The 25,735-nt window shown below is 35.2% G+C and overlaps 1 protein-coding gene across 2 annotated transcripts; it reads right to left on the bottom strand.

Moving 5' to 3' along the window:
* Positions 1 to 197: 197 nt before the first annotated feature.
* On the bottom strand, positions 198 to 23,956 carry ppp2r1ba (protein phosphatase 2, regulatory subunit A, beta a). Of its 2 annotated transcripts, NM_001312917.2 has the most exon segments (15): positions 198 to 1,249; positions 4,703 to 4,794; positions 4,898 to 5,040; positions 7,570 to 7,724; positions 7,908 to 7,968; positions 8,187 to 8,360; positions 10,605 to 10,739; positions 13,506 to 13,576; positions 14,860 to 14,974; positions 16,442 to 16,597; positions 16,812 to 16,959; positions 20,135 to 20,367; positions 20,472 to 20,572; positions 20,701 to 20,791; positions 23,786 to 23,956. In NM_001312917.2, coding segments are annotated over 15 exon segments (1,770 nt in total). In that variant the 5' UTR covers positions 23,864 to 23,956; the 3' UTR covers positions 198 to 1,232.
* Positions 23,957 to 25,735: the final 1,779 nt, after the last annotated feature.

Below are 25,735 nucleotides of genomic sequence, written 5' to 3'. Positions count from 1 at the left end.
TATGCTACAAAAATCCACCGCAAAAGCTCATTTCCAAAGATGAAGGAAAACTTGATTTCTCATGATGTGCTTCCTTCAATAAACAGCTCTTCTGTGCAGCAATCTACCACCAGCTTACACACACCACATGCTTATATCCACATGCTATATTGCGTTTTGCAATATATGACCTGATGGATTACAGAGGGTCCACAAGCTGTGAAAAAGGGTTATATAACGTTCTTTATTGAGTTCCCTTCTATCAAGGGCAATGAGACCATATTCATATAAAACCCAAAGCACAATCTAAAGACACTTTACATAGCAGATAGTACTATACTGACAGCACTCTGAAGCTGAAGAAGAATCGGACAGTCAACATCACAGGCAAAAAGCAACATGTTAAAGAAGAGACTTTAATATGCCTTGTGATTAATGAGCTTCTCAATGTGGCTATGGCCAATGAAACCGGAGTGCAAGAGGCATGCAGATGAACTCGTACACAAGTTCAACATTTTTTTTTTTAAACAAATCAAAAAAAAAAAAAAGAAAGAAAGAATGTGCAACATGGTCAATGGCACAGAATGAAGAAGCTTGCCTTCTTAAGATAAAAAAGGGCCGTTAAGGAATGCCCATCCTCTGTTATAACAGTTGCTGGAAAGAGATGGATGTCTGTCATGGTCCCTTAAAAAAATTAGAAGAACTTTGAGAATGGTATCAGAGAACGAACATGCGTCTAGTGCTTTATGGGTCTTCGTTCGACAATAATCAGTGTAGGACAGAGCGCAGGAACACAGTATTTAATTGACAGTTGCAGTAGTGATTCGGCCCATCATGCTGTGCACATGCATGGGTCAACTCTAGCTTAAAATGAGCGCAAAGAGCAAACATGGATCAGTCCATCAGATCAGACGGCTGAAGTAAAATCTGGACCACCATCTATTTTATTATCTATTATGATGCTTGGTTACATTGTTAAGTGGATAGTAAATGTCATTTAATTGTGTGGGTTAAAGAGTGAACATACACACAGCAAAAGGGGATCCGTAGGGTCTATCGTGTAGTATGAAGAGCAAGAGGATGTGTGTGGTCAACAAAATACTGACGGAATCCAAGTATCCCTAAAACATTTCTCACTGAGAGGGAACAAAACACATTGTTTTGCCATAAACAGTCCAGTGGACGATTGTGGATGTCAATAAATACAATGGAGGTCAGCTTGAGATGGGTCTTAGGTTCAGCGAGAAGGAACATTAGGCCAGGGAAAGAACTGTGGAGAAAAAGCAAAAAAAAAAAAAAAAAGAAGTGTTAACATTGTATTATACTTCCAGTACAAACTAGTGTGACGCCCTTTCAAATGAAATCATGTCAAAATGAAGTTTGTTTGGCTCCTCAGGAGTTCATACAAAGGGAACATTCTAGAAAAATCTTCTCCGGTTTATTTTTTATTCAGTCCTCTGAGATCAGAAGCAAGTTAAAACATGAACACACTGGGGATCTGCTTGCAGCAGAAACTGATGCTGTTATTGTGACTGAAAGTGGACCGACTGTATAACGTACTACATAAACGTGACATTAGTGGAGTGCAAATATAGATATTACTGGTACAAACATCTATAATCATCTTTTTGATGCCTTTGTGATAGGATGATAGTTGGAGAGAAACAGGGGCTCAACAATCCGGGATTGGAATTCATTATGTCTGAAGCAATGTAATGTATCTTTTATTTAATGCCATGTCACCAACAAAGGTTATTTTAATAATAATTTAAGTACACAATTAAAAATAACAAAAAACTGAATACATAAAATAAAAGAGCATTAATACATGATAAAAACTGTAAAAAAAAAATGTATAAAAAAAACTGATGCACAGTTAGACTACATGTTAGCACACTGCACATTAGGCTATCGCTGTTGACATGTTCAGATACTTTCTTAACTGATGTCTCTCATTTTTGTTGAGTGTTAATGTTATCGAGTGGGAGGGATGATTATTTGCTTGATAGTCTAAGTGCTGCTGTGCAGCAATGGCATAATTACCATGTCATTTAATGGGATACAGCTGCAAAAGAATACACTTTAACTCTCGTGTGGTCTTAGAATTCTGCATATTGAAGTCTGAATGATCCACCTTCACTAAACTTCTGAAATAAAGCAGCAAATTTTTATTTCTATTTTTTGCTTGAAGAAACAACATCATAATTCATGATAAACTGTGAATGTCCAGATTTTCCCTTGTCAGTGTGCAGTGTTTAATAGGTTATTAATGTCAATATTTAATAGGTTGTTTGCAATCACGTTGTTCTGGTGACAAGTGAAGGCAGGAAGGTAAGTAAATAAATAAATGGCAGACGGAAGAAAGTCCGTATTATTGCATTTAATAACACATTTTAGATATAAATATTAAAAAAGCACAAGATCCTTCAGAATGAAGAGGGCAGAGTTTTCTACTGAACTAATATTTGCCTTTCATCGAGGTGATACTGTATAAGCTAATACATTACATGAAAAACACTATAGTAAATACTATAGCATTTGGAAACACTATAAATCACTTGAAATAAACTGTCGTAGTAATTATATTGCTGCTGTGGTACAACACAACTGCAGTAATAAACAAATGATTCAATAGGCTTCAGTTTACCCTAAACTGAACACAGTTCCACAGTTTACCCTAATGTTACAGTATTTATTGCAGTTTATCAGTTTACTATGCTACTGTATTCAGTAGCATTCATTAAGAAAGAGTTGCACACAGTATATACTTTACTGTGGTTGAAAAATATGCTTATTATAAATTAATATTTTAATTATATTAAATTATATTTAATTATATTATATTAAATTATATTTAATTATAAATTACAGTTTTTTCCCATGCAAATATTTTTTCAGACATCACAAAATAACAGACGAAAGCATACAAAAGCATTGATGTATAGTCTACATCAGGGGTTCCCAAACATTTTTGTTTGAAGGGTCAAAAAATAAATATCATTGATAACCGTGGGCCAAAAATAATTATATCAATTTTTTTATATTAAAAGTTGCCATGGGTAATTACCTAATTCCTTTCATAATATTAAAAAATAAAAAGAAAATGTAATTTTGAATCTAATTAACTAATACAGTATAACTTTAATTATAACTTATTGCGATAAAAACAAACAATCACATATATAACAGTGGAGTTCAATGCTAAATACACTAGTCAAGCAGAAGCTGCCTTTGCCTTGAATCACTCACCAAAGTCTCTGCATTGTCCTCTATGCGTCGTTTGTACATTTTTAACTAAATCTGACTCAGTTGCACCATTTATATTGAAACATAATTTCAAATAGCTTTTTTTTTTGTAGCTTAAAAACAAAACAAATAAATTTTATTTAATTTTCATTTAATTTGAAATGACAATATCTAAACAATTCTTAGATAAAATGGCGGGCTAATTCAAAGGTTCCCATGGGCCAATTTTGGCCCGCAAACCCTTGTTTGGCCATCTATGGTCTACATTTTATTTTCTCTTTCTGTAAGTTACAGCTCTACAATAATACCTACAAAGTTTTATCGCAAGGGTGGCATTTCTTTTTTTGTTATTTGCTTTTTTGTTGTCAATGAACTTATCATCAACAAACATTCACCGCTGCCACGCATATAGACGTTAACAATATCAATGTTTACTCTGCCGAAACGCCAGTAAAGACATGGATTATTGCATAACAAGACAGAGATTTCATTCAGCAATTACATGGCAGGGAAGGTTATTTATATTCTCCTGGATTGTGGTATGGTGGTTTTTGTATCTGATTTTTATAGAACACATTTACATATTTATACACATAACTAGGTCTATTTTTAATCTTTATTAGTACTGTCAAACGAATTATAACATTCAAAAAAAGTTAGTAAACTTGGAGATGTTGACAAAATATTATTGCATGCCGCCTTATCTTCCATTTTTAAGACAATTTCTTGAACTTTCCACCCCAGTATGAGCCTGTATTCCTTCCTTTTGAAGTCCATAATAGCTGTTCGGCATTACTTAGTTTGGCCAATTGAAACAATTTTAAACAACATAATACAGAAAAATTTTAATGTTCTGATAGCGATTCCCATGTAGAAGAATCACTTCCTGCCCTCCATCTGAATTTCACACGTCATCAATGACGTCATGTGAAAAAGTAAGTAAAGGTTTATATTTTATAGTGCTATAGATACTTACTTAGGTGTAAAAATTCAGAAAGACAGTATTCTTTAAGTTTAAAGCAGCGGATTCTTGTCTGTGGGTGTGTGGGTGAGTTGTTTGTGGTGTAAAAATTGCTGTATAACGTTACATATAATATGTGAACAGCCTACATGAAAATATGAAAATAGTTATTTTATAACGTTGGGTTCAATTAAAAAAAAATCATCAAACTTCAAGATTAAAAATTTATTTAGATTTTTTTTTCATAATTTTTTTTTTCTGCTGTTAAAATGGTTAAATAGAGTCATTTTTGACATTTAAGTCAGCTGGGTTAAAAAACGCACCTTTGTTGTATTTTGTGTGTTTCGGGATTATCATCATGAATTATTATTAGATAAGAGTCGCCTATTTTGTTTTTACCTCAATGTTACATAATGACGTCGTTTTTCACTGCTGAAGGTTCTATTTGTAAAGACAGATTTTTCAGTTTGCGTCAACAGTTACACAACACTCAAGAGCAGCTGTGGTGGAACTTACCACTGATGGCCTCCTGGGCGAAATATTTGACATCCATGTCTTGATCTGATGCCAGTTTCTCCAGCACTGGTTTCACCTCTGTCTGCAGACAACTGTAATCAAAACATTAGGGAGACGTGATGCTGAAGTCAGTCACTTCAAAAGAAACGTGGACTGTGAACTTTTTTTCCTGTCTAAAAGAGGATGATTACATACCTGCTGTCCAGCACAGGTCCGATCTTCTGAAGAGACTTGGCCACGTTGAAACGTACGTTGGCTACCTGGTCATTAGACATCTTTAAAACTACAGGGAGCATGTGTTTGGTGGTAATCTCCTGCCCACACACCTCAGACAGAGCCTGCAACAGACAGTTACACTATGGACATGAGCTCCGTTCCCAAATTCATGAGCAGCACAAGCACATTCCTGTACAGAAGGCTGATTCAAAGGGTTTTTAATCAAATATATTTTTATAATTCTTACTGTTTTTCAATATGTTTTATGCTTACAGGATCACTTCATTACTTTAGCTTCATGATAACATTTGCAAACAGGAAATTCTACTCAAATATGAGAAATTGTGGGGGAAAAAAGAGCAGCATTAGCATAGCTCTCAAAGGTCACTTGCAAAGTTCAAATTCAATCACAGCTTAAAACCTTTTGACAATAATAAAAACAGCATTTTACTGATTATGCTAGGAGTCACAATATGCATACGAATGATGATTGTAAAATATTAATATCGATGATAATATTAAAAGCACAAACGCGTCATCTAGTAAGCTTCAGTATTGTACATTGATTGTCAAATAAACCAGAAATGATGATGCACTGTACAGCTACAAGTACCATCTTGTCCTTGGTAAAGATTCATTCTGTGCCAAATTAGTCAAAGATACTCTATCATAAATAAATAAATAAATAGTTCTTCAGTTCAGTTGTGATAACACACTTCTTACACTTGTGTTTCTGAGTGTGATTCACTGGCCGAAAACAGAAAAACACTAAATAAATTGAAAGATGATTTGACTGATAATTCAACAGCATTATTGTAAATAATAGGGATGCACCGATACCAGTATCTGCTACCGGGTGGATACTTGGTTAAAATACTCTTATAGTTCATGAAATGCCGATACCAAGCACCATTACCACTTAGTTATTTATAAAATAAACAAAAAGAACAAATAACAGAGGTTAAGTGCTTTAAAGTCCACTATATGCTTCAGCACCCAAAACACAAACTGGTTTGTTAAATAAAAAAATTATATAAATATAATTAAAGTGAAATATTCATAATTGTAGAGAAGCCAATATTAAACTGTATTCACTGTTAACAACAAATTCATCCATTGTGCCTGTCAGTTTCAGTTACAATTCCCCACTTGCATCACTGAAAGTTCCCAAATTACCTTGGAAAAACAAACCAGGTCCAAAGGAAAAGAAACTCAAGTAACATTGTGAGATAATAATTTTTAAAATGAGAGTATGCATAGACTATTTGAGGCAGTGTGTCAAGACAAAATCACTTAAAACATTTTAATATTATAGAGAAAGTAGTTAAAGTTTGCATAACCAACTATTGATCTTATCCACTCACGCACAACCACTCATATTTAAACATTATGTAGCCTACTTTGATAACCTGATTTGATTACCTGCTACCAGCTGGACTTGCGAATTTAACAAAGAACTATGAATAACAAGGTTTTATGCCTTCCCAATACGCAATGTCAAGAGAGTGACTCCATAAGGTAACGTAAACTGCACACACTTGATTATGTAATGTGTGAAGTCCTAGACGTCTGTCAGCTCACAGATAACTAATCCATTAAATGTCCATGCTTAATCGCTAATCAATAAAGTCTATGAATTTACAGGGTTATCAACAATGTGTGTATTTTTTTGGCTTGGAATAGCCTTGTGTTAAAGATTTTTGAGTTCATCCGTGCTACAGGCCAAAAATAAACCCCCTTTCAAATTAATAGCACTTATATTGAATCCAAATCGAAGAAGTATCAGAATCGGTACTCGATATAAACATGTACACAAATTAAAATACTCATACTCATATCAGTTTGTAAAAAAAGTGGTATTAGTTCATGCATAGTAAATAATATCATAATAGTGAAAACCTGACATCATGATGCCTCTAACCAAGCTTATTATAGTTTTGCATTTTTAATTAGCTTTTATTTTAATACTATTTTTACATTTTCTGCAAATTTCAGTTTAGTTTTAGTTGGTTTTATAAATGGTTTTGATAGTTTTAGTTTAGTTTTGATCCTATGAACATTCCTTTTTAGATTCAATATATTTAGACAATTACTAGTTCAGGGGAGTTAATAGAACATGCCCAGTGCAGACCAAAGGAAAGAGTAGTGTTTGCACCGCTTACATTAACCCTTGTTCAAACCTCTTAATAATAATAGTTTAAACAAACACTGAACCCAAAAACAAACTTCTTCATTTCAATATTTTGGAAACATTTTGGAAAAAGGAAATGTGTTTGTTTTTGAAAGAGGTCAGACTTAGTGCTACAGAATAAGTGCAATTCTGAAAACAATTATTGCTTTTGCTAATTATAATTCCATTTCAGTTCCTGTTTCAGCGACAGAACTTTTTATTTTATAATCAGTTATTTCAAGAAAAATGTGACCAAAAGCTTTAGTGTTCATTTACTAAATTAGCATTGCCTCTAATTGATGCCAATGAAACCTTTTCGATGCTAGCCAAACATAATTTAATGAAGAGTTCATCATTTGATAATGAGAATATAATACGTTTTAATGTCAAAATGTACGTCAAACTGTGCTTTTCCAAGCAACAACCCCATACATTGCTCTATGACTCATGACTATGTTAAAGCTGATAATCTCTGACTCACATTAATGCAGAAGAGGGTAGTCATCCTGTGCAGGTAGTTGGGGTCGTTAGCCATGCCCAGTACTTTAGGCACAATAGTGTTCTGTGCCCACTCTGCCCCAAACTTCTCCACTAGCTTCATCAGGTTACAGGTGGCTGCCTCTCTGATAGCATAAACTGAAGTTTACAGGAAAAAGAAGTGTTAGTTTGACTTAAAACCGAGATGTGATTTTTAATCTACAAACATATAATTGCAAAAAAATAACCATGATTTTTATATGTAACATTAAACATTGTGTGGGACAAATTGTCTTCAAGTTCAACACTTTAAATCAAAAATGAAAAATCCTAAAAACATACCATGATCAACAAGCCAAGCCATGCAAAGAGAATTGAGCTTCTCATCAAAAAACTCCACACCCTAGAAAACATAAGGAGGAGAGGGGGTGAAAGGAGACCTCACATCAACTACATTGGCTTGCATGATCCAAGGTGACTTGGTGAAAATAAGTTAACAGGATGATGAGTTAAAATGCTTTAAGTATTAAGAGTGACTGCATTATAGGAACTGGCCACTGGAATGTTCTGATCTCATTTTTCAGGATAAAGAATTCTAGGACATTGACGGTTGGGACTCACCAGCTGCCCAGCCAGAAGGGGCATGTACTCGATGATTGCCAGTCGTACTCGCCATTTGGCGTCCTCAGCCAACTCCACAATGGCCGGAAGCAAAGACTGGGAAAGTTGGCGGATACCAATCACCTCGTTCACACAGTCCAAATTGGAGATGATGTTAAGGCGAACCTCTGGGCACTAATAGACAAACATGGGAAAAAAATAGCCATGTTTTTTATTATTGCCAATACTACGTAAAACTTTTTAAATTAAGTTATAATACACCAATACTTCTATATTTACAGAAATATTAGCAACTAACTAAAATAAAGAGTATAAAATACAGCTTAAGATTTATTTTAGATAAATAAAAAAAGTATAACATTTTATAGAATACACATTTTAAAAACTCATTCTCTTATAAAAAAACATTGTGGTCTTACAACATTAAAAATAAGACATTGCAAAAGTATGCATTTTAGATTTAGGATGTTATTGCAATACAGACATTTTGGAACAACTTCTCTTTCAAGTAAATGAGTAAGTCTAGTATTCAATACAGCATCTAGTAGGGCTGAGCGTTATTGTAAAACAAATTATGACTACTATACAATTATATTGCCCCAATGCCAAAAGAAATCTTACAGATGGGGTGCTATTGACTGGGATGCACGTGATACAAACCGAAAAGCCACTCTGGCGACATCCTTTATTTACAATCTCCTCTCTCCTGCTATACAGCACTCATTTTTGCATGTGTTGTTATTCTGACCTTAAGTGACAAGTGCATGCTTATGGATTCCTCAACCACTTACAACTGACTTAACAAATTGACAATGGTGGTCGGTCAATAAATATCGATACTGATTTTATTACTCAGCCAAAGCATCTAGCATAAATAATCTTATGTCTTGAATTAAAACAAATCATTGGATTTTCATCCTGTCAAGGGGCAACATTTAGAAAAGTTTATTATTCGAGTACTGATCCCATTCTGTTTGCAATTTATTTAAAATAGTTAGTGGTTTTATTTCGCTGATGGCCGGTAGACATCACAATACTGAGGCGGCATCGTGATCCTCCACCCCAGAGATCCAAAACCCCAGAGAACAGTGCACGTCGGACAGTTTATCAAGAATGTACCACTGGATTGCGTCTCACTATAGTTGTTAAAGATAATATTTAAATAATCTTGTCTTGATTTAATGACCCTTCAGTCTTTCAGACTCTTCAATCCATCAGGTAACATGTCACATCATCAGTACGCTGCTTAAATCTTTCACTTTCACACTTGTACTTAGTAATTTTAGCAAAAACCTCAGATACTTTTGGTTGTGCACCTTATTTTAATGAACCAAGTAGGTCGACAGCATTATAACGACACAGATCACTCTGCCTATTTATGCCAGTTCCACAGAAAAAGTGACTGACAGGTGGTAATTTGTGTGTAATTTGTGTTTAGTTATTTATGATTTGGTTATGGGTAAAACAAAGACCAGGTAGGCCAGGTAGTTGAAATGGTAGGCTACAAATAATTATTTGTTATGAATTAATAAATTATTGTTTATTCATAAATAAATAATTCTACGACTACAACAAAGATGCCATCAACCATCGCAATGTTTCACATTAGACACGTACGATGCCAAATTGGTCGACATCGCCCAACCCTAGTGGTTTCAAACCTAAAGATAGGACACCAATTAAGAAAATCACTTTCTAAAAACCAACAAATGTAAGCCATTATTTCTTTTCACTTTCAAAAGTAAAAAACATGTTCTCTGATTCATTAAACTGTCAAAATACAGTAATTTGTTTGCAACTAAAACAGCATGCTGCACTATATGAATCTCTGCATGTAGTCAGCAAAGACATAAACTGTTAAATGTAAGTGTGTCTTATCACAATTCTCAGGCTGACAACTACATGATGCAAGTTTTTTATACGTACAAAAAAAAAAAAAAAAAAAAAAAACAGTCCAGGAACTGACACAGAATATGAAACTGCTTCCTGTCTTAAAAACATGGATGGATTCAAGTTGCAGTCTAGGGCCTGGCTTTGTTCTATTTATTTCGTGCAGTCTGAGTGACTGACAGATGTTCAAAGACTTCTCCCAAGCAGCTTAAAGAAAAGCGATCGCAATACAGACAGCGAGCAGGCAACAAAAAGCCTCGGTAAATAAAGAGATGAGACGTGAGATAGTGTGCCACGCTCATCCATTCATCTCGCACTTCAATGCTTTCTGCTTTCCACTAAAAGGCTAGCATTAGCAAAGCCTCACCTCGACAGGATCAAAGTGAGCAGTTGCACAGAAGAATCATCTGTGACTGGAACATGACGCAAATCACCTCAGCCAGACCTGTGCTGTCTCTCTCTCTGTCTCTCTCTCTCTCTTAAAATCACACGCGCACACACACACACACACATAAACAGTAGGCTTACCTCATCTTTGAGCTGGGCCAAGAAAAGGGGGAGCAGGTGCTCAATGGTGTTGTCTTTGCCTAAGATGGTGGACAGGCCCATAATGACTGATGCCAGTGCAGACTTCACATGCTGATTAGTGTCTGAGACTAGTTCCTGTTGAATAAGGAGCAAACAACACGGTGAATCACTGTATATGCTGCAAAACAGCACTTTAATGACTTAAGCCAATGCTGAAATTGCACTGGTAATGAACACTGAAGATGGATATTGCGATATTAAGTATACTTTCCCCAGATGAAATGAAAGGCTCTATTTGGAAATAATTCATAATTTAAGATTGATAGGGATGATTTTGTAGTTTAGAACATCTGCATGAAATAAAAAAAAAACATATCACTAGCATTGACAAATACTTTGGACCAAAAGTATCAATAAAAATGCAAAGAATTTTATGGTTTTCTGTGAGTCAAGCAAAAAAAAAAAAAAACAATAAACAAATGTTTAATATCACTATAGTCAACATCGTTTAATACAATTAATCTTTCTTAAAGTAAAAAGCATTTATAATTTCTTGCCTGAATGTTTTAAACTGGCTTAAAATGCATACAGACCTAAAAAAATAAATGCAAATGATAAACATGTTGGTTAACTTAAGTTAAATTTTAAATTTGCAGTGAAATCACAAATCATGCATGTTTTCAACTGAGAAATCTTAACTTGACATCGCAGATCCTGTGATGGTACTATTGTGGATGGGCACATTGCGAAATCAATGCTAAACCGATATAGTGCAGCCCTATTATATACATTAAACAACAACACATTGATCCAACAAAACTAGTGTCTGTTGCTGTTTGGCATCTGTTTGTCTCATTTGGCCTTTAGAATAAAATAACATTTATTAAAATCTTTTACAGCTTATGTACTATATACATATACTTTAAAAACTGTACTTTTGACTAGGTAAAATGCACACTTGGTATAAGACACTTTTATACATTACGTAACAAGTATATATAATGGATGCTCCAATCGATCGGCCAAAGATCGGTATCGGTTGATAATCACATATGATGACTCGATTGGCACTCGCCAATCAGGTTGATCTCATAAACCAATCGCAGTTGTTTGTTCATGAGTTTACAAGCAGAGGAAGATGCATGTATGCTCCTTTATATAATGCATAGCCTACAGCAGCCACAACACAGGTAAATGATGCCTGGGGGCATGAGCCATCGGTGTGCTCGCGCCACAGCAGCTAAAATATATACGAATGCGGTGAGACCTGTTTATAGAGTCTATTGACACAACTCACGTAAGCGAAGGTCTCTTTGTTGCAAGTTCAGCCATTGTATTTCCAGTGTTTTGAGCTGCTGTGATGAGCAGAGCGATCGCCCTTATCTAGTGTCTTATTAAACTGTATGACCTCTCCTGGAAGATCCGTGAGTCTCCCGCAAATTCATACCGGATTCATGATCCCCAAAAATGGGAGTGAAAATACTCAGGAATTATGGCAACGAGAGTAAATGAGAAAGAAAACAGATCGCGAGAATTACAGTGACGGTCTAAGCCAGGGGTGCCCAAACTCGGTCATGGGGGGCCGGCTTCCAGCATATTTTAGTTCCAACCCTAAATAAACACACCTAAACGAGCTAATCAAGCTCTTTTTGGGTATACAAAAACTTCCAGGCAGGTGTGTTGAAGGAAGCTGAAGCTAAACTATGCAGGACACCGGCCCTCCAGGACCGAGCTTGGACACCCTTGGTCTAAGCATTACACTTTTCAGAATAAATGAGAAATGAGAAATCTCTCAATGAGAAATCTGCTGTCAATAGTTGAAGATGAGGAAAATATTTTAATGATCTTGCATGTATTAAGGCCTTTTTACATATAACAACTGAATGTTCTGCATTTTTGATAATATAGCAATTTCACTAATAGCTGGCTGGAATTTTTAGATACATAAAAGTTAAAAAATAATATTTTAACATGAATATTTAACAATATAACTTCTTGTAATAGACTTATTGCTATAAACAGTAGTTTATAGGCCTATCAGCCGATCACAATGACAAAGAATTGGAAATCGGTACCAGCTGCAAAAATCCTGATCAGAGCATCCCTAATATAGTATAGTATAGTATTATATATACAGTCCGTAAACTGCAGGAATCAAACTACAAACATGAATCAAAGCACAATACTGGAATCAGAAGACTTCTACGTTGCAGAACGATTACCTTATGTGAAGCAATGCAGTAAATACACTGAAACAATTACACTTGATTGAACAATAGTAGAACATGGAGGTGAATCTACGCAAAAGTAGTAGAAACATTTACTGGTTTACTTTAAGTGATTCAGTTGAGAGAAGTGTTCTAATGTCACTCCAGCCAGTAGGTCAGAGTACAGACACACTAGCACAGTGTTAATCTGATCTTGTTTAAGTCTTAAAGAACAGATGCTGACTCAGAGTTATCTGCCAGTAACTGATCCAGGATTGAAACTGCATGCCAATTAAATGGGATGAGACCTGAAACACCGGCAAACAAGCCATCAGTCTGATGGTGCCTTTACATTTGGTTCAATTCACTAGAGTTTGACCAATAAATATGTGATTAATAGTGACTTGCTTCCACAATTTTTTTCATGCTTACAGTTTACATTTCAAGTGAACTGTACCAGAGTTTGCATTTTCAGGTGAACTACGGTTCGCAGGTGCAGTTGATTTTAGAAGACCGTGTTCACACTAAATGAACCAAACTCTGATGTCAAATTAACCTGTGTGTGTGCACAAAAGTACCTATGTGAGTGCACAAAAGTACCTATGTGAAAGCAAAATGTGCCAGTAAACAGAGATGTTGATGTGCAGAATAGAAGAGGGAAAAAACACACACACAAAAAAACCAAGACATTTACCTTAACACAGGGGAGAATGTGTGTCATGATAATCGTCTCTCTGCTGTCCTCTGGTAAGTTTTCGCAGAATTCTGAGGATTAGCAAAATAAACAACTAGGGTTATGTCACAACAAAAACAATTTAACAGTCAATATACTATATTACATTTTTAATTCCATGACCTGGAACTAAGCATTATATTGAACAATTAGTTACTCTGCGTTTTCCACAGGTTGATAAAATAACATTTTGCTTTAAATAATGATATGATCAAAGATGATCAAGCTTGGCTTTAAAAAATATATATATTTTATTTAGGGATGCTGCGATTAGAATTTTTGCAGCCGATACCAATTACTGATTCCTTGCCATGGTTATCGGCCTATACAGAGTGCCGGTTCTAATGCTTCAAGCTTTATAATGCATAAAGCACATATTCCTTCCAAGTATAATAGCTAAGTGGAGATTTCTCCTTACCCACGAGAATAAATTAAGAATGCCGCACATCCCTTAAATACGTCTCTTATGACCATAATAAGTATTTATCATAAGTATATTGTAAGTATAAGTAATTATAAAACAAACAATGCTAACAATTTAAAACTAACAATATGGAAACATTGCAAATGATGGAAAAAATTAACCCGTCTCAATTAGGAAAAAGTTTGGAGCACACATTTGATGCTTAGGTTAAAATACACAGCTATAAATCTAATACTTCTTTGTTATGAGAAAATAGGTCTAGAAACTACAGCTTAATGTAATAAGTACATTACAAGAAGTCATATTATTAAATATCCATTTCAAAAAATATAATTTAATATTTAAATGTATCTAATATTTTCAGACAGGTTTCGAAATAGCCATATTTTCAAAAAAACAGAACTTTTAGTTCTTAAATGTAAAAAGACCTAAATACATGCAAGGTCATTTAAATATTTTGCTTAAGTTCAACTAACACGAACACCTGATCATGAGATCATGATCATGAGATCGACCAGATCAGCGAGTACCCATCGAGTCAATAAATGTGATTATCAGCCGATCTCAATCTCCAGCCGATCCACAGTGGCACTAAAAATTAAACCATACATTTCTCATTATGTTCTGAATACCGTTAAATTTAAATAATCTTTTTAAAAGTGAGGGGAAACAAATTTTTTTCAATGTTTTGCTTTTATTTAGTTTCACATACCTGTGTTTTACACAATTTTTAATAAAATGTGACTTGCATATCTTTCTTTGTGCTTCCTTTCTCTCAACAATGCAACTTATTTCCCAGAAAATACTGTAGCTATATTTAAATCTATAACCCTAATTAAAATCAGAGATAATCAGTTTTACCCTCGTGTATACCTGAGCTGCTTCTCTCACCTTTGACTTTGTTTGCAGCAGCAGCACGAACCTCAGCCTCACAGTCTTTCAGAAGGTTCTGGAAGGCTGGCACTAGGTCATTCTTTGTGATTTCTGGACCAACAGCCTTTTGCAGCTGTAAATTCACAGAGACAAGCATGTCATTTTATAATTATATTTTGCAGTTGCAAGCAGACTGAATGACAAAAGACACTTCCGGTGCATGCGAGGATACAGTCAGGGCTCTGCGCATGAAATGCGATACATAATTTTAAAGGAAGAAAAAGCCAGCCAGTGCTTATTGTTTTTACACAGGCTTTTTCTAGGAATTTATATTACAGCGCTCTGCATTTCCTGTAAAATATCTGACATTGAGTGTCTAAGGATAATCCAAATTCATCCAGTGACATGACAAAATAATAATATGAGGGGAAAAATGCATTTAGGTCAAGTTGCACAATAATAGATTGTGTGCATGAGAGCAGGATTATAGTGTGTTGAACTGTTATGAGTTGCCATCCTGAAACTGTAAAACCAGCTGTTTTAACCTTAGCACTGATACCCACCAGGATACAGGTTTCCAGGAAACTTGTGTAACACTAACAACTCAAAAACGGGTTAAAAGTTCCACAAATTTATATTATTTAGCAGTGATAAACTACCATTATTCAGTAGTAGTAGTAGAGCTTTACCACTCCTGAATCAGCATTTATTGATGCAACACTTTAAATTTAGTGGTTTGAATCAGTCTATTTCAGTTTATGTCAGACTCATGTTAGTCTTAGAAGGCTAAAGATTATTTTTACAGGTCTTTTTTTTTAATTTTGAAAGGATGGTCTAAACAACAGGTGTGAAACTCAGTTTCTGGAGGGTCGCAGCTCTGCTCAGTTTAGTCCCAACCCTAATTAAACATACCTGATCAAACTAATTAATTGCTTTAGGCTTGTTTGAAACCTACAGACTGGAGTGTTGAAGCAGAACTTGGCTAGAACTAGAACTTGAATAGGGCTGCAGCTATTCAGGAATTGAGTTTGACACCCCTGGTCTACAGCAAATAACTGCTGACCACAGTGTTTGCCTATTGCATCTGTAATTCACACAGAACAGCTATATTCATTTGTATGTTTTCAGATACATTTGAAACACACAACTGAATAAAGTTTGGGCTCAGTAAGATTTCTTTTAGAAATTAAATTAATACTCATTAATAAGGTTGATTTAATTGATCAGATTACATGTGACCCTGCAGTGACCCTACAGTGTTTGATCAGCAGTGAAACTTAAGTAAACTTAACTGAACTTCAACTCTGAAATCTGAAGTTTACTAGAACTATGTTAAGTTGCTTTGACAATCTACGTTGTGAAAAGCGCTATATAATAAACATGAATTTAATACTGCAAAGTTAAATATTCTATAATATTTTTTTTTTACTGTGACTTAAATTAAGCACTGTTGTATATTATACATTTTTAGCATATATCCCATCAACTACAAACTTCTGAATGTTAATCTGACTATTTTGGGTTATTTGGCAAACACAGATAAACACTGTGATTTTCCAGTAAAATGTCTCATAATAAACATGATTTGCTTTACACTTACATCAGAGAATTTGTCTGCAACCATGTAGCGAACCCTCCAGGACTTGTCTTCTGCTGCCTGGCGCAGAGTTGGCATCACCAGAGCTTCCAGATCCTCTTGAGGCAACAGAGTGGCAATGCTGACGCCAGCCTCCACAGCCAGGAGACGAACAGAGTCCTACAGTGATGTAAATGTTTGCATTCAGATGTCAGTAGAAAACACATTGATATTTACCATACAGCTCTCTTGCCATTATGAGTTACATAAACACAGTGAAAGCCTTTCAAGGCTTCAATAGTCATGCAAATGTGTGCTCAAAGCTTTCGGCTGTGCTTTGAGTAATGATGGAATTAAAGCGTGTATATTTTAGTGAGTATTACTGAAACCAGACCTGTTCATCAGATGCCAACGCAGTGAAGAGAGAAATGATGTCACTCTTGACATACTCCAGCTCCAACACTTTGGCAAATTCACCCAGTTTGGAAGCGGCTGCACGGCGCACCATAGGAGTGTCATCAGAACACAAGGTGCGGAAGTGCCTGAGGAAAAATTATAAGTGTTAACTAGTTTCTATTTAAATGAAAAAGGCAACAAGATAGTGACTTTTTCAATTTCCATTTTGATCATTTTAACATTAGCACTCTGTAACTATAAATCACAGTGAATCCAACTGGCTATTTACAGAAAATAAATCACCATAATAAACTGCTTATTTTATCAACCAAAACAGCTTGAAACAAACAGAAATTCGACAGGTCTGCTGCATCTCAACAACCGTAAGTCCGAAAAAAAATTAAAAACGAGATAACCACATGACATTAATTGCATGTGTGAACTTTACATACAGAAAGAGTTAAGGAAAATTTTCATGCAACCAAGAGTTTGCATTTTAAACATTAAAATCGCGTCATACAGAAAAATGTTTATGTCCACTATTGAGAATGGAGATGCCGTTTGCCGTCATGTCATTCAGACATTAATAAAAAGACAAATCCTCTGCAAAAAAGAGAGCTGACATAAACAAATGGAAGGATAGAGTAAGGAAGGCTTTAAGGGATGTTGGGAAAGCATATTTGAATCGAAAAGGTGAACAAATACCATGTGATCTCTCTGAACGTGCCGAGGAGCGCTAAACAGCACAAAAAAAGTTCAACTAAAATATAAACCACATACCATATATAATAAAGCTGTATAAATACATATTTCACGCAAGTCCTGTGTAAACTACGGCAAGCAGAGTTTATTTGTTTATATATTTATTATATCGCAAGATGGAGTAACGCAAGAATAGTTTGAAGCAATTAATACAGGTTCACTGCACCAGCTTTTCTAAATAAATGCCAATATTAAGCTAAGATACATGTCTACATTTTATGTATTTATTGTTAATAATTATTTATCATTGATTGAAAAAAATAAAAAAAAGAGCAGATCAGAGTGTGCCATTCAGTGTTCAGACACAGTACTGGCACAGCAGATCTGTCTCGTTTCTGTTGGTTTCAGAAATATTATTGACTAATATTAAAATGTTCATGATTTATTTACAATACAGTTTGTAAAGTAATATTTTTGTAGTTATATTATCTGAGAGACTTGCTTTGTTTACCAAATAAGTGGAACTAATTGGATTTGCATAGAAAACATTAAATAAAAGTAAAAAACATATTTTTAATTTTTATAAATTCAGTTTTAAAGTTCTGATAAAATCCAAAATCATTCTGCATAAATCCACAATTTTGTTACAAAATTCTGCGCAGAAATAACAAAAAATGTCTGCAGATTCTGTCTGGCCCTAACCATAACAGCAAAAAAGACCAGACTTTAGCAAGATTTTGAGTTGGCCCGGTAAAATATTGGTAAAATCAGCGTCCTAGCAAGACTTTGACTTAGGGCGTACTCACACTATGTACAGCTGCCTCAAACCGGGCCAAACCACGCTTGTCCCCCCTCCTGTCTCCCCCGACGGCCTGCACTCACATTACAATCGGGCCTGGGCACGCTTACGTCATCGATGCTGCGCTGTTTAGTGAGCTCTCTTGTTCAAAAACAGAGGAGATTTCTCTAGTTATATCGCTTTAGTCCTTAGGGACTAAACTTTTGACGCTCATAAACAATCATAAAGCTCTCGTGCTGAAGGAATGAGGAGGTCTGCTGAAGGTGTGCAGCTGTCATGCAGTGAGGGGTTTGTGTATTTAATAAACTACGGCAGTTTGTGTTCACTGAACAATAAGAATGATTAATAAATCCGTATCAAACACTCCCCTAAAAGTCACGCCTCGCTTTCAGTTTCAGGCTTTGGCTTGTTTTGCACTCACACACAAGCGTACAGCGCCAAAGCCCAAGTGAACCGCGCTCAGGCACTCTTTCAACCGGGCCATGGCCGGCCAAGTGAACTGTGCCTTAGCCTGATTCAGCGCACTCACACTTCTTAAATGATCCGGGAAACGGCCCTGGGCAGGGTACGTATAGCATAGTGTGAGTAGGCCCTTACTCGGCTTATGGCAGTTTTCTTTTGTGTACGATGTTGTTGTGAAATAAATTGAAATGGTGTTGGATGATGCATGTATTACTTCTGCACTAAATATATTTTTTATTGTTACATTCTTAGTAGTATGTGCCATGATCAATGTGTTTACTGCATTTATTTTACACTAAAATTAGCATGTGCGAATGTTGTGTTGTTAAAGAAATAATGGTACTCCAGAAATCTCATTAATTCACAGTTGTTGATCAACTATAATCTAAACTCAACGTTGCATATCCTGTGATGTGACTATCCGCTTGTTAAGCGTGATGTCACGCAAAGCGGCTTCCGGGTCCAAGCGCTCTATTCAACTGAATGGGGAGACTCATAAAATGATAATAATAAACTTTAACAAAGCGAATAAATACTTTCAAAAATCACGATCTAAATATATAATATATAATATATAAATTGTTAACTTTTTGGTATTTGTTATGCAGCAAGCCCAGAGATTGTTGTGTACACTATGATTTTATATAAAATAACTGTAATGTGTGATAGGAATAAAACATGATCATAAACAAATGATTTCCCCACTCAAATGAATGGCGACTTGGACCCGGAAACAGTATTACCTACATCACCACTTAACAAGTGGATTGCTAACACACACTCTGAGATATCAGTGCTAAAACAATATAATGTGCAGCCCTAATATATCAATATTATTTATTGCTTTATTACATAGTCATTTTATAAGATTTTTTAATTTATCTCAACTTAAATTATATTGATTTTACAAAACACTAGTTAATAAAATAATCACATTTTATTGACAGTCAATTTTCATTGATAGTAAACATGTTTGAGGCGACGTATTGCCATGACAGCACAGTAGCACCATCACAAAAACATTACAACAAGCTTTGATTGATCTTGAGTCGACCATGGTTCATTGCTGCACCCTGTCAATGTATTATTATGATGATCTTGTGTTGTGTATTTAAAAAACAAAAAGATGCTTCCATTATAATCGTTTCCCTGGCAAGGACATATACTGGGAAAGGAAGTATTTAAAAAAAATGTGCACCCATAAACATTTAACAATGATAATGGCAATTCTCCTTTTGGTGTTAATGTTGACAACTGTATTGACAAATTGAATTTTGGTGTGTGTTATCGTGATATGAACAGTCATGCATAATGTGTGTCAATGATTCCCTGTAAAACATTTATGTGCAAAAACTTACTGGCGAATCTCAGCCTTGACGGTACTGGAAACACGTGGGTAGCAGACGCTGAAGAGCCCACAAGCAGAGGTACGTGACGTGAACCAGTCACCGCTGGCTAAACGCTTCACCAGCGGCTCAAAGTGCACTTCCAGGTCCACTGGAGAATGTTCATGGGAGATCTTCCGCAGGGACTCCACTGCCTTGTCCCGCACCACCGTCTCTTCAACTGTTGCCAGACTCTCCAAAGGGGGCTGAAAAAGACAAGTCACAAATCAAGCAAGTATACGAATTCACTATAAATCCATAACAACCTATTTTAAGCTATTTTGTAATTCAAATAATTCAAAATGCTTACAAGGAGACAATGCACATATTCTGGGCCTCCAACCAGCATGGTGAAGTTACCCAATTGTTCAGCAAGGGCAAGCAGAACTTCATCTTCATCGTATATGGTATCTGATCAACAACAACAGACAATAAGAAAGTCAAAAAACAAGCGAAAGAAGCTTTAATAAGTAAAATAAATTCTACAACTAATAACAAAGTGTTGTATTCATTAGAGAAAGAGAGAGAAAAAAACATACCTGTGAGGAAAGGTAGAAGTTCAGTACGTGTCCTTTCAACCCCCAAAGCTAAGGCAATGGTAGACAGTTTCTTGATGCTGTTCAATCGTAACTACGGAAAGAGTGAGAAAACTGTAAGAAGACATTCTAAATGTGTTACACCAGTGCTTCTCAACTGGAGGATCACTGCCCGAATATTGCAGCATTTTGTAATTTAGCAAGTCATTAAATTACCAATTAATCTAACGCTGACAGAGAATGATTAAACAAAAATTTTTATTGTTTTAATCAGGGATCTCACTTCTTCATTAACACCAAATTTAAGGGCTTAAAGACCATGTTTATGCTAATATGTTTTTAATTCTTTTAAATGCAAGTTTTGCAACAGTTTCGCCTTCCATCCACACTACCCAGAGTTTTAGAGCCCCGAAAACGAAGCTGTTAAAAAAACGCTAAAGAGACCGTTTTCATTTGAAAATGCTGCTGATCCGTGTTAGTGTAACTGAGGGAAACAAGACATCTGAAAATGGAGGCATGGCTGCAGACATTCACCTCTCTGATTGGGGCTTTTTCCTCAATTTTAGGCTAGAGCACAACGATCAGTCTTGCATCCTTTCTTTAGGTTCAGACTTCGCAAGTTTGATATGGAAAACAAACTCCCGAAGACATGAGTAAATCTTCAAAAGGAACAGTGTACTTTATAACCTCATTCACATCACCCTCGCTATGTTGTTTCACTTTCTTAATAAAATGAAAACATGATAAAGAACTGCCTATTTTCATTTTGATATTAACTTACAGACACAAAATGCTGAGGAGTCGTGTAGCTGCAAATTTATATGATTGTCATCTTCACTGTATGCATATTTTTAACAAAACGGAGCTTATAACATGACTGCCTCCTTTCATTTTCATTGAAAAATACGAACCATACCCTCTCTTTTGGGGAATATCAGGTTTAATAATCAATAATGGCCATTATAAAAGTATAACAAACAATAAGTTTATACAATATAGGTAAGCAATCAACCAAATGTGCAGAATCAGTGTAAGCGGTTACAAAAATTTATTAACTTATCTTTGCACTTGGCAAAAACATGTTACCTGACAACAAGTAATAGACTCAGAAGGTCGAAGAGTTGTTAAAGACAAGATGAATTGAATATCACGTTTAACAACTATATTGAGATTAAATTCAATGGAAGATCCTTGGCGAACTGTCTAAAGTGTACAGCTGTCATCTGGGGAGGTGCCCGCAGAGCACCCGCTGACTGCCTGAAGCTCAGACGCGCACATACGCTGTAGCGCATGCCTAATTGTGTCATGTGAGGTCACATGGTGTGCGTTTTCAGCAGTGTAGTGTGGACAGAGATCTGTTCAGAAATGCTATGTGAAAAGTCAGTGTGGACATGGATCGTTTTCATTTTAAAACTAAAACGATTTAGTGTAAACCGGGCCTAAATCACTAATCATTTTAAATCAAGCACCTTTGTAATTCAGACCTCCGGCATATGTAGCGCCATGAAAGTCCTTATTGTAATTAACGTTTCACTTATACTTTTACATTTAAATGTCAGTAATGATGTTTTAAATGTGTCCTTTTCAAAAATGATTTAACAGTCATGTCTAAAGAATGTTGATACAATTTGAATAATTTTATTTTGTTAACATTTAAATGTGGTCTATGAAATATTAATAAATGTGCATTACTTGTCATAGTTCTTGTATAAAATTTTAAATTAAGTTTTTTTTTTATGTTAGATTGTTCAGTTTTCGAAAGCAACAGTCAACTGTTAAATTAACCATAAACTTTCAATTCAAGCATTTTAAGGACCCATGTTTGTTTATAACTACTTTCCAGGGCTTGAATTCATGTCTGAAATTCAAGTACTTTGAAGAAGCATTGGAATCCTGTTTAATCCATTGAAATAAAAAGGGCTACATCACTATTTTTCCGCTATATTTGAGTCATTATTTGCATCACAATTCTGTAATCGTCCTAAAAATGAGCTCAGCTATGGTTACAGAAGCCATTAGCATTATAAATAAGACAAAGAAAACAAAAACAAAGAAAACGTTTATAGATTTGGTATATATATCATATTGTAGAGCAATTCCGTGCAAATGTCAACCTTGTCATGAAAAAAAATTTACTTTTTCACCAAAATAGTGAAACTATTTTGGGTTTTTATGTGTAAGCAAATATTTTTCAGTGCTTAAAAGTACTCAAAAATGTCTCTATTAAAAGTTTTCAAAGATTTATATTTGATTAACCAAAATCACATAAGTGCCAATTTCACATCTGTCACATCCATAACAAAGCTTTTTCATCATAAATGCAAAACATGTCAAATAAAATAAAAAATAAATAATGCTTGTTCTATATTTTAAGTTGTATATTGTAACGTTAAACTGGCAGAATGTTTTGGTCACATCCACAACACATGTTTATTTCCCTCATTTAAATAGAAAACATGTTTACAGAAGGATATTTTTCTGATCCCAAAACTCTGCGGTTTGTTGTTTTTGAAAATGTAAACAGATGTTTCAATATTATGTTAATATAGAGATTCTTCGTCATATATTTTGTGAGATTTTACAGCAAATGTCACATTACAGAGCAGTTCCAGGGTTATGGATATCTGTCAACTTTATTCTCGTCTCTACAGTTGCTTGCTGAGCTGAAATGGCACAATAAGTAATTATGCATTCAATGTGTTCAATTCAACAGTGACAAAACGCTTTAACTGTAGCCTATTTAAGTTTGAGAGTCCAGGTAAATCACAGACAAGCTAACATAAATCATGTTAGCATGCACACAAACTCCTCTGCGTCACACTTTATTTACAAACTAAAACGAGTGATTTTAGAGAATTGAAAATTAACATTTGGGTGTGCTAAATGGCATACCATCGTCTTTAGCTGTCAGTGAATTTAGTATAATAGTGTAGTGTCTTAATTACTTATTTATCTTCCCGTCGCTAGCCGGTTGGCTAATATAGGGCAGGCCCACACAGGTTAATGTGTCTATCCGTCATTCAAGCACTCGCGTTCGAGAATAGCTCTCAATGCAGAATGTAGTTTTAAGACGCGTATTTTTGTTTACCTGAACATCTTCATTTCTTAACTCATCGATTAGCACGGCAATCGGGTAAAGAGAGTCGTCGCTGTCTGCTCCCGCCATCTTGGATGCTAAAGGCTGCTTAGCTAGTTCCTGCTACGGGGTTTCTCAGTCTGCCGCCTGGAGACTGTAGTGTGCACACGACACGAGCCCAACCCTGAGAAATAAAACTGTACGATACATTGAATAGTCAACAAAAATAACCAAAACATTAAATGTATTGCGGTTTAACCCTTGAAAGTATCCCAATAGTCGTATTTCTTATCATTTTGGACTACTTTAAGATGTTGCAGTAAACTAATAATGCTGAGGCATTTTCTATTTAATTTACTTAAAATCCAACTTTCAGAAGGCAACTTTTTAGATTTGTTAAAACATTTGTTGACACATTCAGTATAAATAGGCCTATGCAAACAGAGTAGCTCTAGAACCAATCAGACTGATTAAAAATAAATCATATGGTGGTTATTATTACCCAGGTAGCAAAGAATTCTGGCCCAGATTTGGCATAACTCTGGCCCAGCAGGCACGCATACAGTATGTGGGCCAAACATGGCTCTGGTTTGGCAGAGGTGGCACCATCTTTAAGGTGGCACAGAATTCCTGGGCCAGATGTAAATGTATTATTTGGTGCAGATGTTAAAAATATGTATATGTGGGCAATGTACATTTGGCCTATCTTGACCCAAATTTAAAATACATTGGTATTACTTTCAAATAAAGAAAAAGAAAAACCACTAATCAGGTCGCTTCGAGAAAAAGCATGCCCATAGCATGCCTAAAGTCCAATGATTCATAGTTTTTTCAATTTCACTGCAGTCCTGACACCAACATTTCTGGCCCAGTTCAGGCTCAGTTAATGGGTTGTTAACTTAGCTGCGACCTGGTCCAGATCCATGTTTGGCCCTTGTCTGGAAGATAGACTTGGTCCAGTCATGTACCGTAATTCACTGTGGCATGTGGGCCAAGCAAAAGCTGACTATGTGGGCCAGAGCTGGGCCAGAGATATTTTGCTATATGGATATGGGTAAAGTTCCATTAATACTAATAAATAAATATAAGTGGTTTTGTTTAGAAAAGGCTATCAGAATCAAAAGGATTTAATTTTTTGAACATATATATGTCATTCAGTGTACATTTATGTAAAATAAAAATAAAACCACATTAAAGGAAAAACCTGTGATAGATAGGTAGATAGATATCTTTATGCAACGTTTTAGATAATATTTTTTGCATTTATTACATGCGAATAAGCTATTAGTTTTGCGCCAAATTTTTCAAAGATTTTTTTGGAATGTGCATGACAATCCTCATATGTATCATTTGAAAATTTGATCCCTAAAAAAAATGTAAATTACAAATTGAGAATCAAAGAAGAAACAGGGTCATGCCAACTGAGTGAAACATTATTCACAGAAAAAATGTCTTGTATGATTGAATGGGCTTGTGTCTGTACCATCTGTTCTCCATTCAGTTGCTAATTTGTGTTCAATTAAAACACATTGACATCCATTATTCATACTGGGCCTGCTTTTGTTAGTCTGCATTTTTAAAAAGAATGGTGTTCATTTTTACATAAGCAACGATTGCATTGATCCAGCTCGCCTTATTAAAGGGACAGTTCACTCAAAAATGAAAATGCTACTCACCCTATGTGGTTCCAAACCTTTATTAAAGTTTTTTTTTTTTTTTGATAAACACAAAATAATATATTTTTAAGAATGTAGGAAACAGGTACGTCTTCCAATTCTTAATAGGAGAAAAATATACTACGGAAGTCAATGGCTACTTGCTATATCTTCTTGTTTGATTAATGATGATAGAATTTGTATCAGCATGGTATATTCTATCTATTTAAAAGATTACTCAATGATTTAATTACATATATACTAAAATTTCACATAAATCTCAACTCAATCAAAATTAAACTCTTAA

Source organism: Danio rerio, chromosome 5 (assembly GCF_052040795.2).
Source record: "Danio rerio strain M-AB ecotype USA chromosome 5, GRCz13ab, whole genome shotgun sequence".
In the NCBI taxonomy this organism is placed as follows: Eukaryota; Metazoa; Chordata; class Actinopteri; order Cypriniformes; family Danionidae; genus Danio; species Danio rerio.
This window is presented reverse-complemented; position numbering and strand designations above follow the sequence as displayed.

What these genes read in the sequence shown, in the direction of transcription:
- ppp2r1ba (XM_087251624.1), bottom strand. Translation starts at nt 16,925, where the DNA reads ATGGTGCGCCGTGCAGCCGCTTCCAAACTGGGTGAATTTGCCAAAGTG. An exon ending in CCCTTCTGGCTGGGCAGCTG is followed by an intron (nt 7,969 to 8,186) that starts GTGAGTCCCAAC and finishes TATGTTTTCTAG; the next exon opens with GGTGTGGAGTTTTTTGATGA. An exon ending in GGCTTGGCTTGTTGATCATG is followed by an intron (nt 7,725 to 7,907) that starts GTATGTTTTTAG and finishes TGTAAACTTCAG; the next exon opens with TTTATGCTATCAGAGAGGCA.